Here is a 26,503-nt window from a genome sequence, read left to right as displayed (position 1 = left end):
CCGCCGGTAAATCCGTCGACGAGATTCACGAGGTACGTGTGCCGCACCCGTTGAATTTGGTAATTATTCGCACGACGCCGGACGTCGGACCAGTGAAGAAGTGACGTCGCAGAAAGAGGAAAAAAAGAATCGGGTCAGTCATCTTTTCCGCATCGAACGAACGACCGTCCAGCGGTATCGGACTGACCGGATCAGCCGGTTGACCTGAACTCCAACAAGAAGAGAGCCTTTTCGGGAGTAAAATTATTGTAAGAAATAGAGACAGTAAAATTTAAATTTATATATTTATTTTAATTATTTTATATCTGTGAATATATAGATATTTATAGTGCAAGATTTATTAAGAAAAATTGGGAATAACAATTGCTAGGTATCAAAAAGAGTTCCAGTTTATTTGCCTGTCAAAAAGATCTGTGACACTTTATATTAAATATATTAGGATTATGTAGTTATTTTGTAATTTACTCTAATGTAAGATGAATTAGGAATAATTTTAATAATCATCTATATAATTTTTATTATTTCTTTGTCACTTTTTTAAGTAAAATCTAGAACTCTTAAGTTTTCATTTAAAAGGAATATAAATATTCTTATTTGGAAAGAAATTGACAAAGGTTGCACCAGAAAAATGTTGTGACATTTTAAAATAAAATCATTACCGAACACGCGTAGAATGAAACTGAAAACATAAATTTTTATTCTAATTTATTACAGTGAAAGTAAAATTTTATTTATCGCATACAAGTCAAAACGCTTTTGTCCTCCAAAAATTAAATATATTATAAATTTTTTATAATTATGGTATTATATATGGTAGATACATAAGTAAGTATTATATAGATTTAGAAGTGATCTGTATTTTTTGTATAGTTTTAATTGCCAAGCTCTGTTTACTGTTTTATTAGAAAAAATATTTGTGTGTGTGTGTGTGTGTGTGTGTGTGTGTGTGTGTGTGTGTGTGTGTGTGTGTGTGTGAGAGAGAGAGAGAAAGAGAAAGAGACTGTTTTTGCGAATAAAATATAGAAATTCGTTAAAAAAAGAAAATACGTTTATTTAGAAATGTATGTCATTGGGTAAACTAAAATAGTGTATGTATAAAGTCATATCTATGTGATAAATATGTAACATTTCATATCTTAGAAATTTCACAATTTTATGTGATATTTTCATCACTCCGATTGCTCGAAAGAGCTTCTCTCGGTTTTGTAACGAGAATTTATTGTATATATGCCTGACAGACACGTTGCAGGTCAGGGAAATAAATGTCCTCGTTGCCTATGTCAAACGAGTTACACTTACCAACGTTGCAACTTGCAACTTGTACCGTGCGTTAATACCCCTAGAATTATCATTTCCTCACGGTGTAACGTAAAATTACGCGACATTCAATGAGACGATCAAGGTTGCGCTCACTGTTCTCACGGTACGTCGACCTTCGTCATCGTGAAATCATCGAAATTAACGTCGTGATGTTAATCGCAAATCGATTAATTTTTCGGAGCTAACGTCGAAATTTTTAACACAGCTACTAACGTTGTCTGTAAAACCCAATTAATTCGTGTTAATTAAAAAGGCACTAATTAACTTCAAGGAACCAAAATGACGTGACTTGTAAAAAAAATAATATTAAGTCTGCTTTGATAAAAATAATCCAATAGATCTATTGTCAATTCCGGAGAAGATTAATGCAAGTCGCGTGTCTAGCGTTTTTTGCGTTGAAGAGTAGTCTCTCGTCTCGACAACTTCGAATTTGCATCGGTATCACTCGATTACTTTGCTAATGCCGCGAGTAACGTGACGTGATCTTTTGTCATTCAGTTACCGACCGTTGACTGGCACGTACAATTTCGTAATTTGTTTGTCCGCACGCGATGAACTACCCTAAACCGAGCGAGGCTGAGAAGGCTCTCGCATAAATCATTGCGTCCATAATGTAAGTGTGACTTCGCAAAACAACCGTGGCAGCCCTGAACCTTGATCTTATCATCGTGCGTGTTTCATCGCGTCCGTTAATGATCGTTGTCGGCATAAGTTTCAAGTTACGAGAGAACAATTAGCGCCGACTTTAGCGTCGAAAGGAACAAATTGACTTTGGAACGATTCCAATAGCGCAAGTCGTACATTCTAATCGGGCGGATTGGGACGAGTTTATACGCGATTTTTCTCACGTCCTCAAGTCCAAAGAAATTGTATAACAGCATTTAAAATTTACGATCTCATGACGATTTCTCAAATTCTTCCCGATGAAATATTGGGGACATCACTGAAATAAAACACAGATGTTCGCCAGGATCATCACGAATAACGCTCAACAAAATTCCATTACACTATTGTGAAAGAATATCATTAATTGGGTCAACAGATATCGAAAGAAACTTTATGTAACTTATATAAATAAGGAAAACGATAACAATACTAACGTTAATGTTAAAATTGTATAATTTTATTGGATTACATTACGTTTGCATGATGTAATCACAGTTGCACTGGTATAATATTTAATGAAATGTTCTGTACAAGAGATAATTGTTCGATAAGCCCGTAGTGACTTTATCGTGTTAAGCGCATATGTATCACGCTATACGTGTAGTTATATGTGTATATATATATATTACATTAAAACTTTGGATTGTAAGATTTATCATTACGAACATTATAATTTCATTCTACATAAGTATAACAGAACAGAATTGTTATAAGAAATTGATGTTAAAATCAAATTTTCAATTCAATAACTGCATCTATATTTGGTTCATTATATGAGAATAGCACCTAAATATTAGAATATCATAATTGGGTTACGAAGAATATTGCGTCATTAATATCTATACATTATTATAATGGATTTTCACGATATTATTTTTATAGTTTTCTTCTCTTTCTCATAAATGTACTATATTTTATATTAATTTTTTCTTTTATATTAGAAATAATATACATTAAAAAAAATATATATATACATATATCTCTATTAATAAATACTTTTTGTAATATTACACTGTAAAAAATAAAATGTTAATTTTTTATAGTGTATAAATTAATATTGTAAAAGAGAATGATCTTAAGAATTTTTCCAAAGGAATATAATTATTTGTAATTATTTAGTTGTAGTAATCATCTTTGTAGAAGAATAATAAAAAAATTGTTAAATTTGACAACCAATGTTTATCAAAGAATTAAATTAAATAAACTGTCTATATCCAGATACTTAGCTGTGTAATCCTAGTTTACGTTGAAGGAGAAAATGTTTCGTGTTCTACGCATGTATGTTACGTTTGTAATGTCATAATTAGATCATATTGCGCGTATCGTGCTCTAAAGTAATTAAGTTGCGTAGAAAAGCGGCAATGATCGACGAAACAAACGCATTTCGACTGAATCATGGTTCCCAACCGCGACGATTTTCGATTGCTGAACAAGGTATTAGATTAGAGACACTTGTCAAAACCTTCGTTAATACTCGAATTCGAGCGACTCGTTTACCCATGACTAATTGGTGACCAGTTGGCATGCGAAAATTAATGCAAATACAAAATAAGTTCTTGCAAGCAATATGTCGAGTGTGAAACGGTGTAGGTCGGTGACATCGTGTTCTATTTCTCAAATGATCTTTGGCTGGATTTAATTAATACGAGCGTTGTTAACAGTAAATTAAACGAGATATGTATGTATAGTATTCTGTCGTGCGTAACTATAACTATATTCGACACGATGTGTAACGTGATTTTTATATATATAATATATATATATATCACCATTTTTTTGGGGAACGCAAGATTTTCAATAAAAAATGCGAATGTGTCTTATAGTAAATCGCATAATATTTTTGATTATTTCAGCGCAATGCTTTCAGTTTTTTGTGATATTTAATGCGATGTTTGTAGAAGGGAATAAAATAATAAAAGTCTATTTTTGCATTGCTAGACCGGATTTGGTATTACTACGCTTCCATAATCGTTTTAAATAATTTTAGAATAGATCTAAACACAAAGATACGTGTACATATATGAACATTTAAAATCCAGAAATTATTTTATATTTGTTACGGTTTTGAGGAAAATTTATTATATAAATATATAAACGGATCTTCAAAAATGCATTCTGTGTATTTTCATCTAATTTATTTTAATACTATTTTTATTTCTAAAAAATATGCAAAATAATATTGAATTATTCATAAGATATGAAGGTAATATAATTTATTTATTTAGTGCACGTTTTTCTAAGTTCAGATTGCGATCTTATCAATAACTAGTTTAATTAGAAATTTTTTATAGTAAATGCGAAATTAAATATAAGATATATAAAGATTAATTCCATTTCTAATATTTGTAAGAATGCTTTTTTATTATTTCAATGCAAAGCTAAATGACATGTCACATGCAAATTCGTTTTTCAATAATAAACTTTATACCGCAAATCATAGATGGGAATTTAATAACATTAACGAATTTTAGTTGTAACATTTATACAAATACGTAACATTCTTTACAGACAAAGTTTGATGTATGTGTTTCTTACTTTATGTTCCAGAAGAAAACAACGTCCATTTATGATTGCATTGAACGAAGAAAGGTAGCAAGTTGAGAAAAATATTTCTCGATCTCTGTGCGCGAAACTTTGCGACCCATATTCGCTCGAACACATTCGTTTTCTCAAGAAGCTCGACATCGAAAAACTATCGCATCGATCCTTTAATGTATATCCACGGAATCCAGCGTGCGATGTAACACGTTGTACGACGAAAAAGAGTTGGACTTAAAGTTCCGATCTCCGAAGACCGATCGGCTCTGTCAGAGCCGACTCAAGAGCTTTCTCGATCCGGCCGGGAAAAGACCCCTTCTCGAAGAGACTATCGCGATCCAACGAAACGATCGCGCGGACGTTCTCAGTGCTCAGAATCCCGCGATCCGTGCTCCTCGAGCGATCGAACTCGGTCGTCGTGCCTCAGACTGATCGACTCCGTGGAAAGGAAAACGCACAATCACAAAGAATCGCACACTTAGACGTTAAAATCGACGATAGCATAGTTCAAGATCCAATCGCAGTCATTAGATCATTCACCTTCACCGTTTGGATTCGTTTCGTTTCATCCATCTCTGCATTCTCACCTGATAGTCGTGCAACGTGTGATTTTATCGTCGCGACGATTTCCGCAAATCGCTCCATTACCGCGAAGTTCGCGAGGATGCTAACATCGGCGTCAAGTGCGCGTCCGTGCCGAGTAGCAGGTTCGTTCTGATCATCGATGAACGTGACTTGCGGTGCCGGGAAAGTGAGGCTCTAATTAACTCGTGTGTGACGGCCACAACGTCTACGTGCCACGTTGCCGAAGCGGCGGATCGCCCATTTAGGAGACCGAACCGGAGAGGCGGCCAGCTGTTAATCAGCAGCCACCGCGGTGGACATGATTATTTCAAAGGATCTGTTCCTCCTTGGCGACCAGGATTATCTGCGCCTTCCCGTCAACGAGAAGCGCCAGCAACGGGCAATGGGCCGGCCGGTCATCAATGCTCCCAGGTAAGAAGAGCCAGTTGACTATTCACGCTTTTTCTTCCTATTTTCACCTTCATTTCCACTTCAAATATTTGAAAAAATAAGACTAAAAGATTTCTGACAGTTTTTCAGTTCTTGAGTAGGAACTTTCTCATTATGAATTAAATTCTTTTTTGAGTCTGATATTTTCTTGGATTACTTTTAATTTTACATAAGTAAGAGTTCTGTCAATAAAGTATTATTTCATTTAAAACGATTCTGATTGAAATAAAAAAAGATTATTGACAACTTTATGTATAACAAAAACTGTAAAGTTGGCATCACGTATTTAATTTCGTTTATTTATAATTGCCAGAATTTTGTTTTAAATATATCGAGACTCCTTAGGCTCTTAAAACTCAGTTATATCGAAATTTTAAAAATGAAGTACTGATTTCCTTGTACAACTTTCCTTGTGTCTTGTTTGCATTGCGCAAATTTTCAAGATACTTTAAATATAAAAGATGGTTTTAAAATGTAAGAGAGAGAATTAATGATTTTAAAGTCTATAAGAATTAGATATTTGTAAAATATGAAAATTAAATGATGTAAGTCCCAACTAGTTTATTAAATTAATTTTTCATTCTCGAATTTATTAATAACCTCATGGAAATATTAGGTTGAAACCAAAGTTCATAGCGCTACGAACTTTAAAATTTAAATAGTTGTAACTTTGCCAAAAATAAACGAAATTTAAACGAAGTAAAGGATTTAAAGTTTAAAATCTTTCGAAAGATTACTATAGCTTTCGAGTTTCTGCAAGTGCGGTAATTTTTTTTATACATATATATAGAAAATTATAAGTTAGACAAAATAAGAAAATTTTCTTTTTACTTTGTGAGCCTGTCACGTGCCCAAAAAAAAACTTGCGAACATTTTTTGCTTTCTAATGTGAAAGCTTAAAGTGAAAGCTTTTCCTACAAAATCATTTTTTTTAAATATTCCAAACATTTTTTGTTACTGAGTTATTGCGAATTAATAAAGGAGCATTTTGACTTTGATTGCTTATAACTCTGATTAAAAAAGTTATCGTATTGCAAATAGAGAAACAGATTTTGAAATTAAAACTTTGCTCTACCGAATGTTATAATCGCCAAACATTTTATAAAAATTTATAGACATGATACAAATAAAGTAGCGCTACGAACTTTTGTTCCAAGCTAATATACAGTAGATCTAGGACACTTGGTACTGCGCGTAAGAAAGATACGGTAAGCTCCGAATTTAAGTGACATAGTTTTACGCGAATTTAAATATAGGCGAGCGATAGATATTGTCTCTGGGCGACGAGAGAGATTCCGGATAATAACTTTAGCCGAACGATAACTATGAACACACTTTGTGTTCTTTTATACATTCTTATAGTTCATATTTTTTGAAAACAAATTTAAAACGCATGTTTAACTACAAAATAGTCTGCTCCCTTTGTTTCTTATTTATATAAAATTGTATTAATTATCTAATAACTCCCTCATATAAATATATGAGTATTAGTCGTAAATATGTCATGTAATTATTTAATATCTGATAGATTTAAGCACAAAATAGCGATATATATGTTTTCAAGTGTAATCAAAAGCAGTAATTCAATCGCTTGAAAATTCATGTTATTAAAATATGGACGTCACGAATCGATGTTAATTAATTTAAAACCTAATTAAAGACTACATTTAAATTTGAAAATCAAACAGCTGATTTCTTAAAATAAAGATTCCGAATAAGTTTTTTAAAGAAATATGCAATTACTTATGTATAATATTGTATAAAGACTAAAAGCTCGCCGCGAGCGCGTGAAATAGCGTTTTTTCTACAATTAAAAGTCTCTCGATGTGTTGAAAAAGCAGGTTTATCGCTCTGTATACAGGATAACCCATGCACTTTGAGCGTACAGTTATCGGTTCGCGGGACGACCGTCGGTTTGATTTTCTATTAAGCGGTTTCTTTTTCCGCCGCGCGAATGTCACTTCTCGCATAAGGGAGTAGGTATCTCACAGGTAGAAGCGTTTGGCTACATGCGAATACGCGCGACGCGTTTCAAGCGGTGTGTTTGCGCGGTGTGTCGAGATCGGGAGATTTATGCCGGAACTAATCGATTCGCCGCGCTATTATGAGCTTTATGATTTTTACGAGAAAAGTGTGCTGACCGCGCTACACGTCGCACCTTCGTCTTTTCCTCTCCTTTTCTCTCTCGCTCCGTTTCCTCTTTCCATTGATATGATTTCGTTATTGTTACTTATATATTAACTGATAACAGTAACCGGCGAGACTTATCGCGGCTGCGCTCCTTCAGATCAGTGACACGCCCGTGTATAAATAATATACCTCACGATTCGTGTAGATATCATTGATCATAAAATTTGACTGACGATCGACGAATCTCCTATAAGACGCTCGCGAGATAATGTGCACGCTATCTAAAAAAATACTTTAGCCCGCGCACCATTCAGAGATATTTTTATATCGGCGTAAAACTCGTACGAATGTTGCCACGAGCGCGTTATATCCGCATTTCGGACACATTCGCAGACACGCAAATACGACGATAAAGTGCTTAATCCTCTCTATAGCGATGAATTTTCGCGTTTGTGAATAATTCGTAAACATAAGATAAAACGTATGAAAGCTACGAAACGATTGTCACAATAATATTTGATTATTCATCTATACATTTGAATGATTACTGTATTTGTTATATTTAATTTATTTGTTATATTTAATTCGTTATCTTTATATTTAATTCGTTTAATATTTATATTCGTTATATTTATATTTAATTTATTTGTTATATTTAATTCGGAGTATGTAGTCACGCGTCTTTTTCTTGTTCCAAAGAAATTGATATCAGATCGAAGAAAAAAACCAGATTTCGGAGTACAGGCTTTTGCTTTTTCTTTCTATTTTTTAGAAAACGAAAGAAACGTGATGCACGAGAGGATTCGCGGCACTACCTCGTCGTCGGCGAAAATTATGTCGCGGAGCGAAAATAGGGAGACCAGACCGTTCCTTGCGACGCATGCGAGCGGCGCGCTCTTATTTACTTGTAACCTAGAAACGCTCGATCGAAAGAAAAATCGGTAGTTTCTCCCGTGGAGAAAAATCGAGTCTTCCGCCTGGAGATGAAACCGTTCCAGTTTCCCATGCGTGACCCACTGGCTAGGGTGCACTCTCGTGCGCCTCTCTCGCGATACCGCTCTCTATGCAATCGCAATCGCATTCGCCACCTCTCAAACCGGCAGAGATCCCTTCCTTCCCCTCTCTCTTCCTCTGGCCCGAGAGACGGGCGTTTTCTTATTCCTCTCGTGCCGATTTTCTAATCTCGGCCTATTAGCGCTGTACTCTCGAGTGTTTCTTATATGCCGATGTGATTCCTTCTGGGTCGAGACGTTTCGCGTTAAAAAGGATGCAAGATCGGCATTCTGGGACCCCTTCTTCGTGACATGAATCATGCGTATCATTATCGTAAAGTCGTAAATGACTGTCGTATACACAAATAGGAATATTTGATAATATTCGACGTTTAATATGTATTTGTGATTACTAATTTTTACTTAGCCATTCCTTTTTGCAAATATAAAATCTACACTGTTAGGTATTAAAGGAATAATTAGAGCAACTCAGTCCCTGTCTTATTTGAGAAGCTTATTGTTCCTTCTGTGTGATTAAGTTACAAAACTTAAGGCCGTTGTGAATTATACGAAAGGGTTAAAGCCTCTTTGAGTATTTACTTTAAATTGATACGATACCATAAGAATTGTAAACAATCGAAGCCTCTGCTCCCCGAGGAGGTTATCGCTGGGTCCTTCTTTGCCGCATGGTACTATGACCCTTCGTAGTAGATTGGAAATCCAAATAGTGGTCTTAGGAAGAAGAACTTCTATATGCATGTCAAAATGTAAATCAATCCATTTCTATAGTTAGTTTCAAAGTAAATAACATCCATATTGACGTATGCATTTAGTAAATAATGAACTTCAGTCAAATTTAATTTTTTCTTGAGTTAAATTATTTAACTTATTGTTTTAATTAAATTAACTGAATAAGAACAGTAACGATCTATATAAATGATTAAAAATAACTCAAATTTGATATAATTTGATATTATGAATTTAACAGTGTGTATTTGAAAAATCAAAGATACGATATTGAAGTATTCAGATATAAATATATTGAAGTATTCAGATGTAAATATGTAAGTACACTTGCGAGATCGCATAGAAAGCATCGCAAGGGTAAAGTAAAAAATATTGAGAAAAACGAAGAGTACATTGAGAAAGACTGAGAATATACAACAATTTAAGATAGAATAACAGTCGGTATTTCAAGTATTACATTTATATAGGATAAACTCGAAGTAAAAGACTATGTACGACAGACTTTTAGGAGACTAGGTAAAAGAGTTTTCTTTTTTATATATTTATGGCAGACACACACATACTTATTTCTCTCCGTGAAGTAATCGAGCTCGCATGTTGCGGTTTGCGCGAGAGCGAGAAATTCGCATAGCTACTTCGAAATCTACGACATTTCGCCGCAGCAGCAGACGCCATAAAAGTCTCCCGATAAGTGGATTTCTCCCGATGTTGTTTTTACAATGTTGCATTCAAAACACGATCTCCTTTCTTTCTATTCATGGAGATGATCATTGATTGTTCTGTTCGAAAGGAGGCAAGACTTCCATGTAGATGCCTTCTACTCCCATGACATCTTGCAAATTGTTTTAGGTGATCAACAATTTGATTTAATCAATAATTTATATTTTAAAAGAAAACTGTGTTAAATATTCCAAGCGGTTTCAAGAAAATCTGACACATGGATAATTGAATACGATAAAATTTTTGTGAACGCAAACTTCGAAAATAAAAATATTTAGAATGAATATAGGTATATTTAGGTATGTATATCTTTCGTATACATGAGATCAATATAATGCTATAAAAATCGCTAAAATTTTAAGATAATGTCATTGATGAAAATACAAAGAAATAAAATTTGTGATGCGCGAAACAAATCTTATTACGTCGTTAAACATAAATACTATGTCTACGATTGCCAACATGCGTCATGCATTAATATTAATTTGTGTCTATCCCATAAATGATGTGGCATTCGCGATTTGCAACGAATATCGATTTCCGCGATCAATGAATCGTACTGGAAGAAAAAGAGCTGAATATAAAATATCCTTTATACCGTAATATGTTAGGTATAATTTCTTACGATGTTATGATGCTATTTGAGTTCTTCAAAAGTTTATTTAAATATTGAAGTTAAATTAATGTGAATTATATAAGAAGCACAAGCTAAATTTTTCCCATTACATTAAAAAAATGTATTTGTCATCTGAAGAAAATTCCTGTGAAAGCCTGAAAAGTATTATCTGTTATACTTATTTCTTCTTCATTATTGATTTTTTATTACACTATTTCTTATTATTTATTTTATTTATTTTTTTGATCTTTTGTCAATTTAAAATCTCATGAGTTGTGCAATAATTATTAATATTTTGATAGTTGCTCTTCTTAGTATCTATAAAAATATTATATAATCACGTATTTTTAACAAGTATAAAAATTTTTTTATAGATAAATAGACGCCTTTTATTCAAATATAAAAATTTATTATTGTATATAGATCGCAATAATATTCCTTTTACAACTTTAATGTGACGATAGACTATTTTATTTCGATATTTTGTCCGATTAAAGAGTTTTCGTTTTCTTGGAAGAGAATGACGGCAAACGCGCAAGTAACATCAGCGTAAGCCGGTTATCGGGTTCGTAGTTTCTTGGCACACTGAAGAGACGGGTTCACTCCTGCGTAAAGAACAATGAGAGTATTTTGCTTAAGTACAGAAGTGGAACGAAAAAAAGGAAGGAGGAAAAAAGGGAAACGGCCTACTGTATCTCACCGTCACTGTGCATGACGGTAAGATGAAATCGAGGACGGTGCAGGCCGCGTCATTAAGCAGATTGAATATTACCCTATATTTGGTAGAGATGCAATCAATAGACTAGAAAAATGCTCTATTCGCCTTCGCAGCTACGTGTGTCCTTGAATGACCTATCAGCTTCGTGTGCAATTTGCCGCGAAATGATGACGCGTATATACGTGCTCTACCGTGTCGCGTTCCGTTGTCAAGAAATCGTGACCTCTCTTGTAATCATCGTGTCAAAAAAAAAACGAATTGCAGATTTCATTGATTAAGAAGTGACCTGACTTGCAATGGACGACATTTTTATTCTGAATTATTTACAACAGTGCTATTTTCTTTAATCTTCTCTCTTGTTACATTTTTTTATTTTTTTCTGTTATCTTTTTTAACTTTTTTTCCGCGCGATATTTTCATTAACGAAAAATTGTTTTGATTTGCATATATATAGTATCAGCCACTTTTTATGCCATGGTTTTTGAGCACTTCAAATTAAAATTGTGAACTAAATTTTCAGTCTTATCATTAGTTTATGATTCACGTAAATTGTGCAGGATTTTTCAATTATCATTCGTAAAAAATTTCTCATGTTTTTAGTCACCGTGTCAAGGGCGCTACATATATGATGTTCTATGTTTATTCTATTTAGGACTAACTTTCAAATTCATTTATCATTAATAAGAACAAAAATAAAATACCGATAATGAAAATTGTCAGTTCCAAAAATTTTCTACTATTACAATCGAAACATTGCAAGTGCATACATAGAAGCTATGCATTTTTTTACTATCAAATATAAATGCCATCCATGACGTTCTTTAACTTTTAGATACTGGGTGCTTTCCATTTAATGATACAAGTGTCAAACACTAGCATTATTCTATCTTTCGTGGCATTCAGTAACATAGATAGAACGATACTTGTGTCAACTTGTGTCATCAAAAGGAATGCACTTACTGATATCGTAGATTTGTTGTTTATACCTGAACTAGATTGTACGAGAATTTGTTTATTGTTTTCACCAAATATCAAACATGTGTCTATTTTACTTTAAGTTCTAAAAGTGTACATTAGTTAACATAGGCGTAGCCAAGAATGTGTGTTTAGATGAACTCAAATTAAAGTTAAGATTTTTGAACCCGGAGAGGGAGGGAGAGTGGTCGAATGATATAAACTAATGGACTTATTTTGTTTTATGTTATAATATTTTTAATTAATTACTAATAGGTAAATTACAAAATCACATATCTAATTTACTTAATTTTTTTCTTAAAATTGTAAACTGATTCTTTAAACTGGAAAAACTTTTATAACACTAGCCGTCTGGGATTCTCAGAAAATTTTTCTATAACTTTTTCTCCAATTCTTTTTTATTTTTCAAAATGAATTTTTTCTGAAAACTCATTAAGCCATAATTTGTAAATGTGTAATTTTTTTGTAATTATTTTTTAAGATTTCAGGGGGGGACCATGGCCCCTCCTGCCTCCCCTTGGCTACGTCCATGCTACTTAACTAAAAGAAAACATACTTTACGTTGTCATCGAGGCAGAAGTATCGACGGTAAAAAGTATAAGTGCATACTGATATATCGGGATTGAAATATTAGAAACATTTTGTGTATCGGGAACAAAGTGTCCCGATACGAAATCAGTGTTGAAATAAGCATCCCTATTCCGCCGCCTACAGCATAGGCCTTAACGCGCTTATATCAGGCTCGTTCAGCATGAGGTGTACCGTGCTGCACCGCGTCGCGTCGCGTCGCGTCGCGTCGCGTCGCGTCGCGTCGCATCGCGTCGCACGGATACGAAGGACGAATCTGCCAGGCAGGCGGCGGGCGAGGCGAACGCATGAACTACGAGGAATGCGAATGGCTTGATCAAGCCCGTTTAAAACGAAGCGCTCCCCTCGTCGCGAGCCGACGTCGCTGACCTGCCTCACGCGACTCGCTCTACTGTATGTCTCGTTCTGGGTATACTCGTTCTTCCGTAGAAAGGCAGCGGGCGCGAGTGCGAGGCGTTCCCTTCCTAAATCGGCTACTCCTAGAGGGAGATAGAGAAAGAGACAGCTGAATTGGGAAAGGGGAAATGGGATGGTATCAAGGCCAACTTTCGGATGATGAATAAGGCGGCGATTTTAGTGCATTAAGCAATTAAAGGAAGTGACAAGTTACAATTGCGTTATACACATTTCATTCCTCCTAAATAAACGATTTCAATCGAGGGATTCTATAATTGCAAACGGTTTGAACTAGTTTTCTGAGAATTTGATTATCTCGATCGAACAAGATTAAATTTTTATAAAGATTAATAATAGAACTATTCTTGCACAATTATTTACGACTGAGAGGTTGTGCATTATACATATATATATATTTTTTTTACGAACGTATAAATAAAAAATGGTTGAAGTGCACGATTTAATTTTATTTTTTTATTTATAATCACAAAATGAAAAAATTTATATTAAACTCATTAATTCTGTTTTTATATTAGATAATTCTTCAATATTACATTGGCTGCTTTTATTAAAAAATACGCGCAGTATACTTCCTAACAAATAACAATATTATTTCTTTTTGTAATAACAATTGACTCGATAATATTAATCCGCGGTAGATATATAAAACAAGTTCTAACGGCATGATATTGCATGTTTATCATAGCGACTGCAAATTCATTCTTCTATTCAAAGATTATTATCGTTTTCACAAAAATTATGGAACAGACAAAAAGTGCAGAAACTTAAAAAATGTACAAAAAACAAACGTAATCTCTATATCGCGTATCCTTGATATATCTATATATCTCTCTCTCTCTCTCGACAATGTATTGTATATATAAGAATGAATGCAGAGACCGTACAAACTGCCCGTTATCGAGAACTATCTGCGATGAGCGCGATAGGGAGAATAGCCGTTTTGACCTTGCCTGCGGAGCACACGAATGTCTGAGGTCGACTCCGAGAGGAATGCAAATGTGCCACGGTTTAAGACAAGCCGCATGACCCCACGCAGTACGAAGCGGAGCGGGGGGCGAGCCGGAGGTTGCCTCTTCTGCCCGATGTACTTCTTATTTGGAGGGACGTCCGAGTGCGGTCGTGGTACGAATTTATGGTTAATAATTCGTCCCCGGTGGGGTCACGCGAGTAATAGGGTGTTCCTACGTACACTCGCTGCATCACAAAATCGCATCGCTTACGAGGTTGTACACTATAATGTGAGAAATTCCGACGAGATTCATTATGCCGCTACGCCGGTATTTAGACGCAATACGTCACCTTGACGTACATAACGAGAAAGATGGTGAAACACTTTTGAGTTTTTTTTCTTTTTTCTTTAGAAGTAAAAACAGCATCATAGCTGTAGCTTCAACTACGAACCGCGTATTTTCCATTAACTTAGCTTTTGTTTTCTTTCTTATGTAAAGTACAGAAACCCACGTGAGTAGGTAACCACAAAGAAAGAAGAAATATATATTCAAAACTTTCAAGGAAAATAAGTTGCGTTATTAAACGCAATTATTTTAGAATAATTACGGGAGAAGTAGATATTTTTTATTATAACTAAAATATATAAAATATATAAAAATAATATAAATTAAAGAGAACAGCTTTTTACCCATAATAGGATTAATTGATAATAAATTATGTATTATATTATTGTGCGGATTTCTGCATGGATCAAAACAACTGTATTAAATCAATCTATATTTATAAAAGTCGTGATAATACGATCGTGATACATCTTTATCTATTCCAATTGTAAATGCAGTCCCGTTCTTGAAGACTTTGCTCCAGTAAAATCCGTGAGTGTTTTCATGAGAAGGAATTTAAATCAATCCTGTTTCGTTCGAGAAATACGAGATGCCAGGGATAACCTAGCGAGCGTAACGCTGACCTACCTCACGCGAGGAACGGCTCTCGGAGACTCGCTTATTATCTATCGCGTTGTTACACGAGCGACGTATCCTCTTCCATTTCACGTTCGCAAAAAATGAAAGAGAGAGAGAGAGAGAGAGAGAGAGAGAGAGAGAGCCAAGGACGTTCCGTATGAACTGAACGACTGGGCCGGAAATCACGTTCCCGACTGTTAAACACGAGAGTGCAGTCCATAAGCCGAATTGAAAGAAGCACCGCTGTTATGTACTTTAGATTTAGTGGCCAATTTTACCGGGCATACTCATTACCGATCATGTGCCGCGATTACGGTTACAGCAAGAGACATATTTGGCAGCCGGCATTGGGTGAATAACAAAGGCGGCTTTGTGCTTGTTGCAATGAATTTACAGATGCAGCGTGTTCGCTTGTTTTCCTAACAAGGGAACTGTAATAAATAATAGTAATATTTAATATGAAATAAAATACACTATTGGGAAATTTTTATTTCTAATTTTCTCTTGAAATTCTAATCAGAAAAATTTACGATAAAATATAATGTTGTATATAAAAATATTTGAATATACGATATTATATGAAATATTTTTATATAATAACAAAATATAATACATGTATTTATAAAAAAGGAAGGAAAGGGGAAGAGAGAGAAAGACAGTGTGTATGTGTGTGTTTTTTACAAGCATATGTGAAAAAATATGGGGAAGAGATAACGGTTAATCACCTATTCTCACTTGTGTATCTATACACTCGTCCACATCGTAAACAAATATACATTACGTACAAGGTGTAACAGAAGTATCATTTTTCTTTCAATCATGAAATCTTTAACCAAAAAATTGCTATATTTCTTTTGCATAAAATTAATTGCACGCTATCTTATTTCACAAGCTAATTTTCAATTAGACTGCAATTTAAAACTATACATATGTGCCAAGTAGAATTAATCTAAAATAAATAAGAGACTAGATTCTGTTCACTGTACTTTAAACATTTTAAGGTTTGATTCTTGATCGCCCATAACAATTTGTAATAGAAGTTTGTCGAAAATTATGTTTTTATTAAAAGAAAATCACTTTCAAGTTAAGATTTTTTTCAGCGCCTAAAAAATAATCTTATTATTTTTTAGGCTGAAAAAAATAACGGGATAACTCTCCGCAACACTCTATATCTATATTATACGGTTGCGAACGCGTTGCAGTGGCTCCTTTGTTATCGCTCTTGTTGCCGTCCCAGTTTCTTCGCTCCGATACACGCAACGCGTTTCAATACGAAGTGCCGCACAATGCTATTTGCTTTGAGTCGCTCCTTGCTGAAACAATGGTACGATTTGTGCCTTTACATCGTCGTTGTTAAACAGATTAAACGGACTTTGAGGTTTGCAAAGTGTGGATGTTCGCCACTATGACGTGACACGCAATCGATCTTTATAAAGCTGGCAGTTTAACGATTTAAAGACTTAAATATTGATGCCGTCAATTTGAAATTTTATTTTATTTTTATCAATTAATTCATGTATAAAGTTTTCTCCTTTCTTACCCTTTTCTTTATCTCTTTCTCCTTTCCTTTCGCTCTCTCGTTTCCTTTTTTGTAACCTAATTTTCTTTAATTTTGTACTCATTATATTTTGTGTTCTATTTTTTATTTCATTTTATTGTTGCTAAATTAATTATTTTTCTTCGTAACTGATTTTCTTTTACAAATTTTCTTTGTTCTCTGTGTTTATTTTAATTTGTTTGTTCTTAGAGGGCACGGCTAGCTCTAGAACGATAGTAAATTGTCTATCTATCTATCTATCTCTGCGTCTATAGCGTTGAGATTGCAATTCTTTCGGATGGGAGACAGTCGACTAGTTCACCCTTGTCAGTATCTGCTCTTGCGCGCCGGAGACTGCTCCGTGCTCGTACAGAAATAGCCTTAGAGCCCGACGACGACGCACGCCGAGACGCATATTATGCAGCGGTACCGCCGAGGTGCCGCTCTCGAGAATGCGATTATTTTCTCGCGATCGTTGATAGCCGTGCGCAACCTCCTCCTCTGCGTCTGCGACGGAAGATCAAACACTTTGCCCGTTGCGTTCTTCGTTGAGCCGAAAACAAAGAGGGGTGTGCAATTACTGTTCCTCTGATCTCTCGACAGAAGAGAGAGAGGGAGTTTAGTTAAATTCAGATTATTATGATTAAATTCAAAACGTAGCTACGATCGTTTCAGTGAGTAAAATCAATGTGATTTGAAGAAATATAAATGATGTAAAATAATCTAATTCAAAACGATGTAATGTTAAATGACAAACACTGAAGGATTGCAATCTTAATTTATTTTGTGTGTGTAGTTGCGCATTCTCAAACATTTAATATAAAATTTTCAATACTCTCTAAATCTGAATCAATGGATAGTTACTAATTACCCAGTGGCATACTTGGCACTGATATCAGTGATTATTCACTGATTCAGATTTAGAGAGTATGTAGTTTTTTTTCGATATAAAAGGTTTTAAAAAACTAATATCTTATTTACTAAAGATGAATGTACATTAACGTTTACTTACCTTAAGGAGATTCTCGCGCTACTTTCTTGTCAGTAGATGGTTTATTCATAATAATATGTAAAATAATTAAAGTAATGGAATAAAAAGATTACTAACAATATTTTATACCATTATAAATAATTATTGTTAATTTTATATGTTACTAAACATTTTCAAAATGATAAAATAAAAGTTGTAAGATGCTCATTTGATGTATACACATCGTCCATTTGACATATATTCTAGCTTTTTTCATTGAAGAACATAAATTTCTTGTAAACTGTATGGCCAGTTTAAATGAAACTTTACGAGAATGAACTTAAGTGTTTACTTTATAATTATAACAATTTTTAAATTGCTGTCTTACACGCAAGTGTCTCAATTTAAAAAAGAATAACTACAGAATAAGGTTATACCTTCAACTTGTAATGTAAAATTCTATAAATTTAGAATTAAATATCTTCAAAATGGTACGATAAAAGTCAATGAAATTTTTTCTAGATATTATTGATATTATTAACTTTTGTATTACATATATATTATAGACTTGTCTTATATTTCATCAAACGCGAAAACCTCCTTAATATTTGTGACAACCAGAAATTTCATGTTATAGAATGATAGTTACAAAAACAATATTTCAAATATTTTCTCAGAGAAATAAACGTAAAAATCAAAACGGCGCGAGAATTATCGGATATCGTTAAGTTTCAATCATCATTTTTTAATGCGTCCATGTTAAAGATATGAGAGGAACTTTCGATTTAGAATTCCGAGGTTGGGATACGTCTCTGTGTGGCACGGTGTTCACCGACCAGTTCTTAAAAAGCTGTCCAGCTGGAGGCAATAAACATTCTTGCTGACACGATTATTGCAGCCGCGCCGACAGAATCTATTAAAAGTCGTGTCGATGATGCACGTTGTAGGCGTACCGATCGTAAAACTTTTGTTTACGAGGGCAAAGATACGATCGGTCGCAAACTCATTAGACTCCGAGTCTGTTCTTAAGGCGATGTAGATGCATTCCGTAAAAGACAAATCTATTTTTCTCCGATAAATCTGCACCAACCGGCCAAAATAAGTGATTAAGGAATATTCGGTCTGTCGACCAAAAGGACACAATCTTCCATTTTATTGACATTTCCTAAAATACCATTCAGCAGATTGCGTGTATAACAAAGAATTTTCTACCAACAAGCATTATTAATTCTGTTATAACTGTATTAAACATCTGTACGTAATACTATCGCACTTTGGATCACTTATGTACATATAATGAATTCTAAATAAGTGGCCACTATTTGTAACGTTAAATTATTAAAAGTGAAACAATTAAAATTACAATCCAATTGAGAAGAGATAAAAAAGTTATACTATAAATACTATTTACAGGGAAATATCGATTAGCGGTTGTGTAAAGTATTTCGTGTGCTCATTTCAGTAATGAAACTTCAGAATTTCAATAATTTAATTGCAAATACTATTAAAAACTATTAAAAATGTAAAAGTTTAACAGATTCTTGATTTACTTGACTTAATCGCTTAATTTCAAGTAAAAAATTATAAAATAAAATAAATTTATAATAATATCATTTTTAGACTGCGTATGTGAGAGACACAACCGATAAATAAGAGCCCTATACGAAGCTAGATCTTAAAATGCTTTTTAAATAATTCAATCTTGAATCACTAAATATGATATATATGTACTTGACATATATACCACAATTGTAGTCTAACGAACTGTGCACCGAAATATTTTCGGACTAAACACAATTAAACCACTGTAGTAATTTCGCGAATTAAATTAAATTCTAATAATTTCGATGCTCAATCAGGCATCATATTTCAAAGATATTAATATGCTGAAAAACTGTAATTAAACTTATTGCGAAAAATATTACCTCGGCCAGGAGTCGAACCCGAATCTCTTGTATTCCGTACGAGCGTCCTGAGTCATTAGACCACCGAGGCCTTTTAAATAAATTTATAAATTTTCCAATCAATTTTTTCTAAAAAGAAAAATCTTTCGAATAATGACTAAAAAATAAGGGGTAGAAATATTTATACTTATACACATAAATTTATTTTATATTTTAATACAGGCGTTATTTTATCAATATGCTAAATTCGAACAAAGTGCTTTCTGTCGCGTAGATTATTCAACGATCATCACGTTTGGTCTTGAGAGATCCTCGTCATCGGCGAGTCCGACGTTGAAGAGCGAGGGTGAGGTCGAAAGTAGGGGAGGTGAAGGGATGAAGAAATGATAGAATTTAATGTCGACGGCGCGCCGTTTGATAAGATGGGCAATATATGTACAATCATGGCGGGTCATCGAGTCGTTACTACCGCGTCGCACTGACCTTTAAGCGCGGGGGTCAATTCTGACTATGTTGCTTCGTCCGTGTCACGTACTTACGGTGGTGATTTTCTCATGATGCGCCGTAATTGACGCGCCTACCTCAATTCCGTCACACTTTCGCCGGATGCGATTTTCGTGGCGTGTCTCGCGATACGCGTTCGTTGAAGGCGGGGATTGAGAATCGGCGTAATTTCGATGTAATTTTATAGGATTTCGTGCTGGCTATGTAGTACGACGAAACGTACAAACGCGATTTCTATATATTTTTAGTTCCATATTCAGAGCTTTCGTGCGACGATCGAAGTCGAGCGTAATTTTGGTTCGAGTTCAGATTTGGCACTACAGAAAGTGATGTTTAAATTATAACTCGTGACCTCGAAAAAATTACATTAGCTTTTAAGATAAAAGCTTTAGAAATAAGAGCGCTATTTCTTCAGATATGTACATATACAAACATTCTTTTATTTGCTTATATTTATTGTCATAGCATTCATTTGCTACAACAACATAATTAAAAAATTTGTTATTTTTAAGTTGTTTACAAAAAAGGAAGGAGAATTGTATAAAGAAAAAACATACTTTTATTTCTGTATAATCTTTATTCAAAACATTTAAATTTATTTTCTGGAAAATTAATTTTGTTTTTTTAATTATGTCATTGTAACGAAATGAGGCGATATGTATATATGTATATATATTATTATTTTCGGAATTCAGTTTCTTAATTTTATCAAATTTAATTAAATCAGGTTTAATCGCGCGCGCGAGCGCAATATAATGATCAGACTCATATCCAACTGACGAAGCGTAGTTCTTGAAATCGTTCCGAATTTTTCTTATGAAAACGGAATCGGTCCAGGCCATCCAGGCATGTGATATTACTTGCCAGCAGGTGTAATCGAACCGTACCGATGTACCGGATGTAGAGAACGATGCTGAATTGCGTTCGGTACATTGTACCCGCATCGTTTGCAAATGCGACCAAGTCTTCGACGTTTACACATGTTCGCATTTGCTCGTCTCACACACTTGTATATGCACGCACACTCCGTGGCGCGAGCGCACGATGTAGGAGTTGGAGCGTGTATACACAAAAGACACGCTGTGTCAACGAGTAGAGTGCGTATCTCGTAGAACTCTCACTCTCGGCGGTATCCGTGCGCGCGCGTGTATGCGTGCTGCTTGCTTGCAGCGTGCGCGTGTAAATGCAAGCAAACACGCATCGCATAGCGAGTCGCGTTGAGATCGCATCGACGTACTCCTGAGAATTCTTTTTTATTTATAATTATCAGATGAAATCTATCGTAATACGATGTAATTTATTATCTACTAAACATTGAAGTATTTTCATTTTCATTTTTTGATATATGTATTTTCTATATACATATATATATATATTTATATTAAATACAATATAGTAGGAAACAAAAAATATATAAATATTATTAAATATGTATATCGAGAAAATGCAAATACGTGAGGTGTGCTAAAATAGGTATGCTAAATTGTGTGTCTCGAAAACACATCGGATCTTTAAATAATCTAATCTTAAAGTATAAGTTCTTAACTATAATATTTGGTACATATCTATTGATATTATTAGCGGCAAAGAAGCAATATAAAAATTGAATCTACTATAATGCTAATTAAAATAAAATGTAAAATATCGAAATGTGCTTTCCATTCTTGTGAAACGGTTTATTAATTATAAGATGAAAACAACACATGTAACTTATAAATTTCATGTTTCAATGCTATATATATGGAGTCTTATTCACAATTATCTCTTTAATCACTTAAACAAATTTTTCAAATTGATTTTCTCTCCGATTTCATGATTTTTTAACCTCACTTATTTCTATCTTTTTTTTGTTTCTGAACATTAAAAACAGGTAAAGAATAAAAGAGACCTAAATTAAAGTTAATCTACATTGGTAGAAATGTGGACATTTTATAAAGATTTTAAACTTCTGTCTGTTCTTCTTTTTATTATGGAATAATTCTGTAACCAGTTGGGCCAAACATAGCCGTGTCTGTATGCAATTTACGTATTATCGCCTAACGTAACGAGTCATCTGTAACACCAGCAATCCGCTCACATACCGATCGGTGCACTCTCTTTTCCTCTCGCGCTAGTCCATTAACGTCCAACGTTGTACAGTCCAATGCGTGCATCTGCGTCGTCCGCATTGCTGCTCGGAACCGTTGCGCTCGGTATTGTCGTCGGTGCGGGAAACAGAGAGGGAGGGAGAGAGAGAGAGAGAGAGCAACGAAGTGCAACCGCGAGAGTAGCGACGGAGGAGGGAACGTGCGGCAAAAGACGGCAAGGGGGGAGAGGACAGAAGCAGGAGGAATCTATAGGTGGGAGAAAAGGAGGAAAGGAGGACAGAGGAAAGGACGAGAGGCAGGAAGAGACAAAACGAGATACGAAGTGTCGGGTTGGTTACGAGGGGGCGCGAGAGACGTGGCGATACTCGGTGTGAGAGAGAAAAAGAGAGGGTGAGAAAGAGAGAGAGAGGAAGACCACGCGGATCGACCGGGGCGAGATAAAGCGAGACGGTGCGATCCGAGAGATCGTTGAACTCGACCAGTGAGCGCAGGCAGTCTGTGCTCAATGCGCGGCTGCGTGAATGTGCGCGAACGCGCTACGCGCGCGCGTGAGAGTGCGCATCGGTGCATCGATGTCCGCGCGATGCGGATTGCGACCGAGAAGGTGCATGTAGTAGGGAAGAGCAGAAGGTGGAGAGGGATGAGAGGTGGAGGAGGTGATGCGATAGCGGGACGACGCGACGGGGGAGAGCATCGAAAGAGGGAGAGTTGGAGCAGATGGAGAGGGAAGCATAAGGCCAGGCCAGTCAGTAACGATGTCATTAGTTTAGTCAGTCAGCGAGTCAACAACTACGGTCCTTCGCAGCCGTTTCAAGTGGGTCCTGCGGGTTTCTCTCTCCCTCTCTCTCTCTCTCTCTCTCTCTCTCTCTTTCTCTCTCCTTACACCTCCCTTTTCTCCTACTTTTTATGGGCCCTTCGCGCGGTCTGCGCCACTGCACTGGTCAGCGGGGCCTTCGGGTGTCGTGGTTGGCTGACCCCATGCGTCGCGATTGCAGCACACGCGTTACCAAGCGATGACGATTCAAATTCGACGATGAGTGCGATCTCGCTATCGCTTTTCAGTCAAGCGACGATATGTTCCCGTTTTTATGTTTTTTTTTATAGGACTGAATCTTCAAAGAATGCTGCTGAAAATATTCGTTAGAATATAAAATTTGGTACTAGAAAGATTGTGTGTATCTGTAGTGTAGAAAGATTATAATTATAGTGTTAGCAGAAGAATTACGTGCACTGGGCCGAAGTAATTTATTTAAGCGTTTGAAATATTTGTAACATAACATGTATTCAACTTCATTATTTCAATTATTTTTTTTAATTTTTCGCTTGGGATAGAGGTCCATGTAACTAAAACATGGAGACTCGAAATTGATGTAGTTTTGTTAAATTGTAACATTGAATTTATCGAATTTGACTCTGTTTAAGAGTGGAAATTTAAGACTGAATTAGATATGTTACTCAAGCTGTTTGACTTAAACACTAGAAATATAAAAGATTTTATACCAAACTGCGCAGTTTAAACTTTAGTCGTTTTGTGTACACAAGATTCCAGGCATCAGACGTTTCATATACGCGCGTCAAGGTGATTACGTTATGAGCGAGCGGGCTTGTAAGAGGTGTACCTTTGTCACCGCAGCATTACGTTAACCGCCAATTAAAGCCATCGCGGTTAACCCTGCTGCGCAATTTCTTAATCGCACGCGTTTTCGCGAAGAATATATACGCTATCTGTCGTAATGAGGATTATAGATAGCGTTTCTCTTGCTCCACTGACTATTCGCGTCATGAAAAATCTCCAGCTAGACTGCGTTCGTTGGGAACCATTTTATCTGGAAACGCACTATCGCCGGCAAACGCGATTGACAACACGGCGGCATCGTCGAGTTTCGAGTTACTCTGGCTTCTAATTAGTTGTATAACAACGATAATTGGTACCCACTCTTTTCTTAGTCGACCGATTGCGCGATGTCGTCGCAATAAGAGATCTTTGCGGTTTCTCGCCTAATTATGACGCATCTTCTACGTACAATTCTTGTTCATATTCCTATAACTGTGGATTTTTTCGACCCTCTTGAATGCCATAATTTAAACTATCGGACATTATCGTGAAATCATCTTAACCGAGCCATTGAACTTTGATTTTTCCAATTTTCATTATTTACCGTTTAGGAACGTAGCCTGGGTTGACACGTGGCGCTAGTTAATACACAATTTTGTAACATGCACGAAACATTTGGTTGACCCGTTTTCTATTTTCGTCCTGAACTGCATTCAAATTTCATTATAACGGACAGAGAGCCAAATCCTCATTATAACAAAATTTAAATTCTTTACCAATGCCTGTATTGATATACAGATTGTGTATACTATCAGATATTTTATTTATGGATTGTTCGATCAAGTGGAAATGAATTTATAGAGTGAATAAATAAATTTAATACATACCTAAAGGTATATCTAAATTTCTTTAGTATGAAATTTCAATGGATATGGATCGAATAAATTTTTTTTACATGTCTAATTTAAAAAAGTGATGGTACCAAAAAAATATAAAATAATTGATTTTGATTGAAAATGTATTTGAATGATCTTCAAAAAATTTGTATTTTGAATCCTTTTACTCATTTTTTGCGCTTGTTCCAATTTATTTTATTGTCTTATGCTCGTATCTAAATAGACTAAAGATCGAGATTGAAATTGAGATTGAATTTGACTAATCAAAAAAAGTTAACTAAACCTGATATTGTTTTTGTTTCTTCTGATTGGTTAATTTCGATCTAAATCTCAATCTTAATCTCAATCTCTAGTCTGATATGGACTTTACCGAATTCATATGTTTCATTGTCATTTTATTTTCTTAAGAAAGATAAAAAAGAGATAAACCTTATCTACACAAAATTCCAGTATAAAACTTCGTACAAATTACTCGCTGCTTTTCATAATAATATTTCATAATATCAATGAAAAAGAATTTCTTCCCGGTATAATAAAATGCGTCGAAAAATGTGCGAAAAAGGACTCCTTTTCATCCCTCTGAATTCGTAGAGTCCCTCAAACAAATCCGACGAGTGCAGACGCGTGAAAGCGACTTGTCGTCATCGTCGTCAACGCGTAGAACTGTATATCTCGACGAGTTCCGCAGCCGGCTGCATGCTGGAAGTTTCCCAACGCATTTTCACGGCTCTCGTGTCTCCCCGTCAACGATAATAACGAGGAGCGCACAATCCCCGCGAGCGACGACACCGCACATTGTGCAACGCTACAAGTACTGCACTCGCCGTTGCACCCATCGCTACACCATCTTCGAGATCGTCAATTCCACTATCATCATCGTCGTCGTCAACGTCGTCAACGTCGTCAACGTCGTCAACGTCGTCAACGTCGTCATCGTCGTCATCGTCGTTAGACGAGAGAACGTGCGCGCGTTCGTTTGTTCACTCGCTCGCACGGTGGCGGCGATGCGACGCCTACGTGTGCGTGTTTTATACGCGGGTCAATGACTCGATCGAGTGCATAGTGCCGCGCACGCGCTGCTATATGCGTGCGTATATACATATATAAAACGCGCGAGACGAGCGCGAGGTTGCACGCGCTGCGCAATACACGCGCGTATGCACTCGCGACATATTAAATATGTTAATGCACGAGCGAGCTCTGACTCCGGTAGCGCGGCCAATATTCCATTGCTCCGCGTCAACCTGACGGCAATATCGCATTTTTGTCCTGGACCGGACTACGGTGCACCTGCGAAAAACCAGAGTCTCCAGACGGACCGGGAGGCAACTCTGTTTGCATTGCGTCTCGTACGCGTGTCTGTTTTATATGCTACGTTGCATTAGAGCACGTTTACTAGACACGTAGTATACAGGGTGGATACTAAATACTCCAAAAGATTTTAAGAGGTGATTTCTCGCACAAATTCAAGACGAAAACTTCATGTGACTATATATATACAGGGTGTTTCCAAATTAAATGGCAAAACTTCGGGAGCGTGTAGAGGAGTAAAAAACTAAGAAAAAAAGTCCTATAGACATATGCTTCTTTTTGCTTTGTTTCGCAGGAAATCACGAAAAAAGAAAAAAATATATTTAATTTATTATTTTAATTATTTTATTTATAAACTTTTTAATGAAGATTTTGTTCGAAATGT

The 26,503-nt window shown here is 35.5% G+C and overlaps 1 protein-coding gene across 1 annotated transcript in view; it reads left to right on the top strand.

Moving 5' to 3' along the window:
• Window positions 1-26,503, top strand: part of E23 (ABC transporter G family member E23) — a 149,662-nt gene that overhangs the window by 2,564 nt on the left and 120,595 nt on the right. The window contains exon 2 of the mRNA XM_018461862.1: window positions 4,534-5,520. Within this exon, the coding sequence (XP_018317364.1) occupies window positions 5,408-5,520 (113 nt within the window). The 5' untranslated portion in view covers window positions 4,534-5,407. The remainder of the gene's footprint in view (window positions 1-4,533; window positions 5,521-26,503) is intronic.

Source organism: Mycetomoellerius zeteki, unplaced genomic scaffold (genome assembly GCF_001594055.1).
Source record: "Mycetomoellerius zeteki isolate Tzet28-1 unplaced genomic scaffold, Tzet1.0 scaffold133, whole genome shotgun sequence".
Taxonomy (NCBI): domain Eukaryota; kingdom Metazoa; phylum Arthropoda; class Insecta; order Hymenoptera; family Formicidae; genus Mycetomoellerius; species Mycetomoellerius zeteki.
Note: the sequence above shows the minus strand (reverse complement) of the source record. Positions and strands in the feature narration are given on the sequence as shown.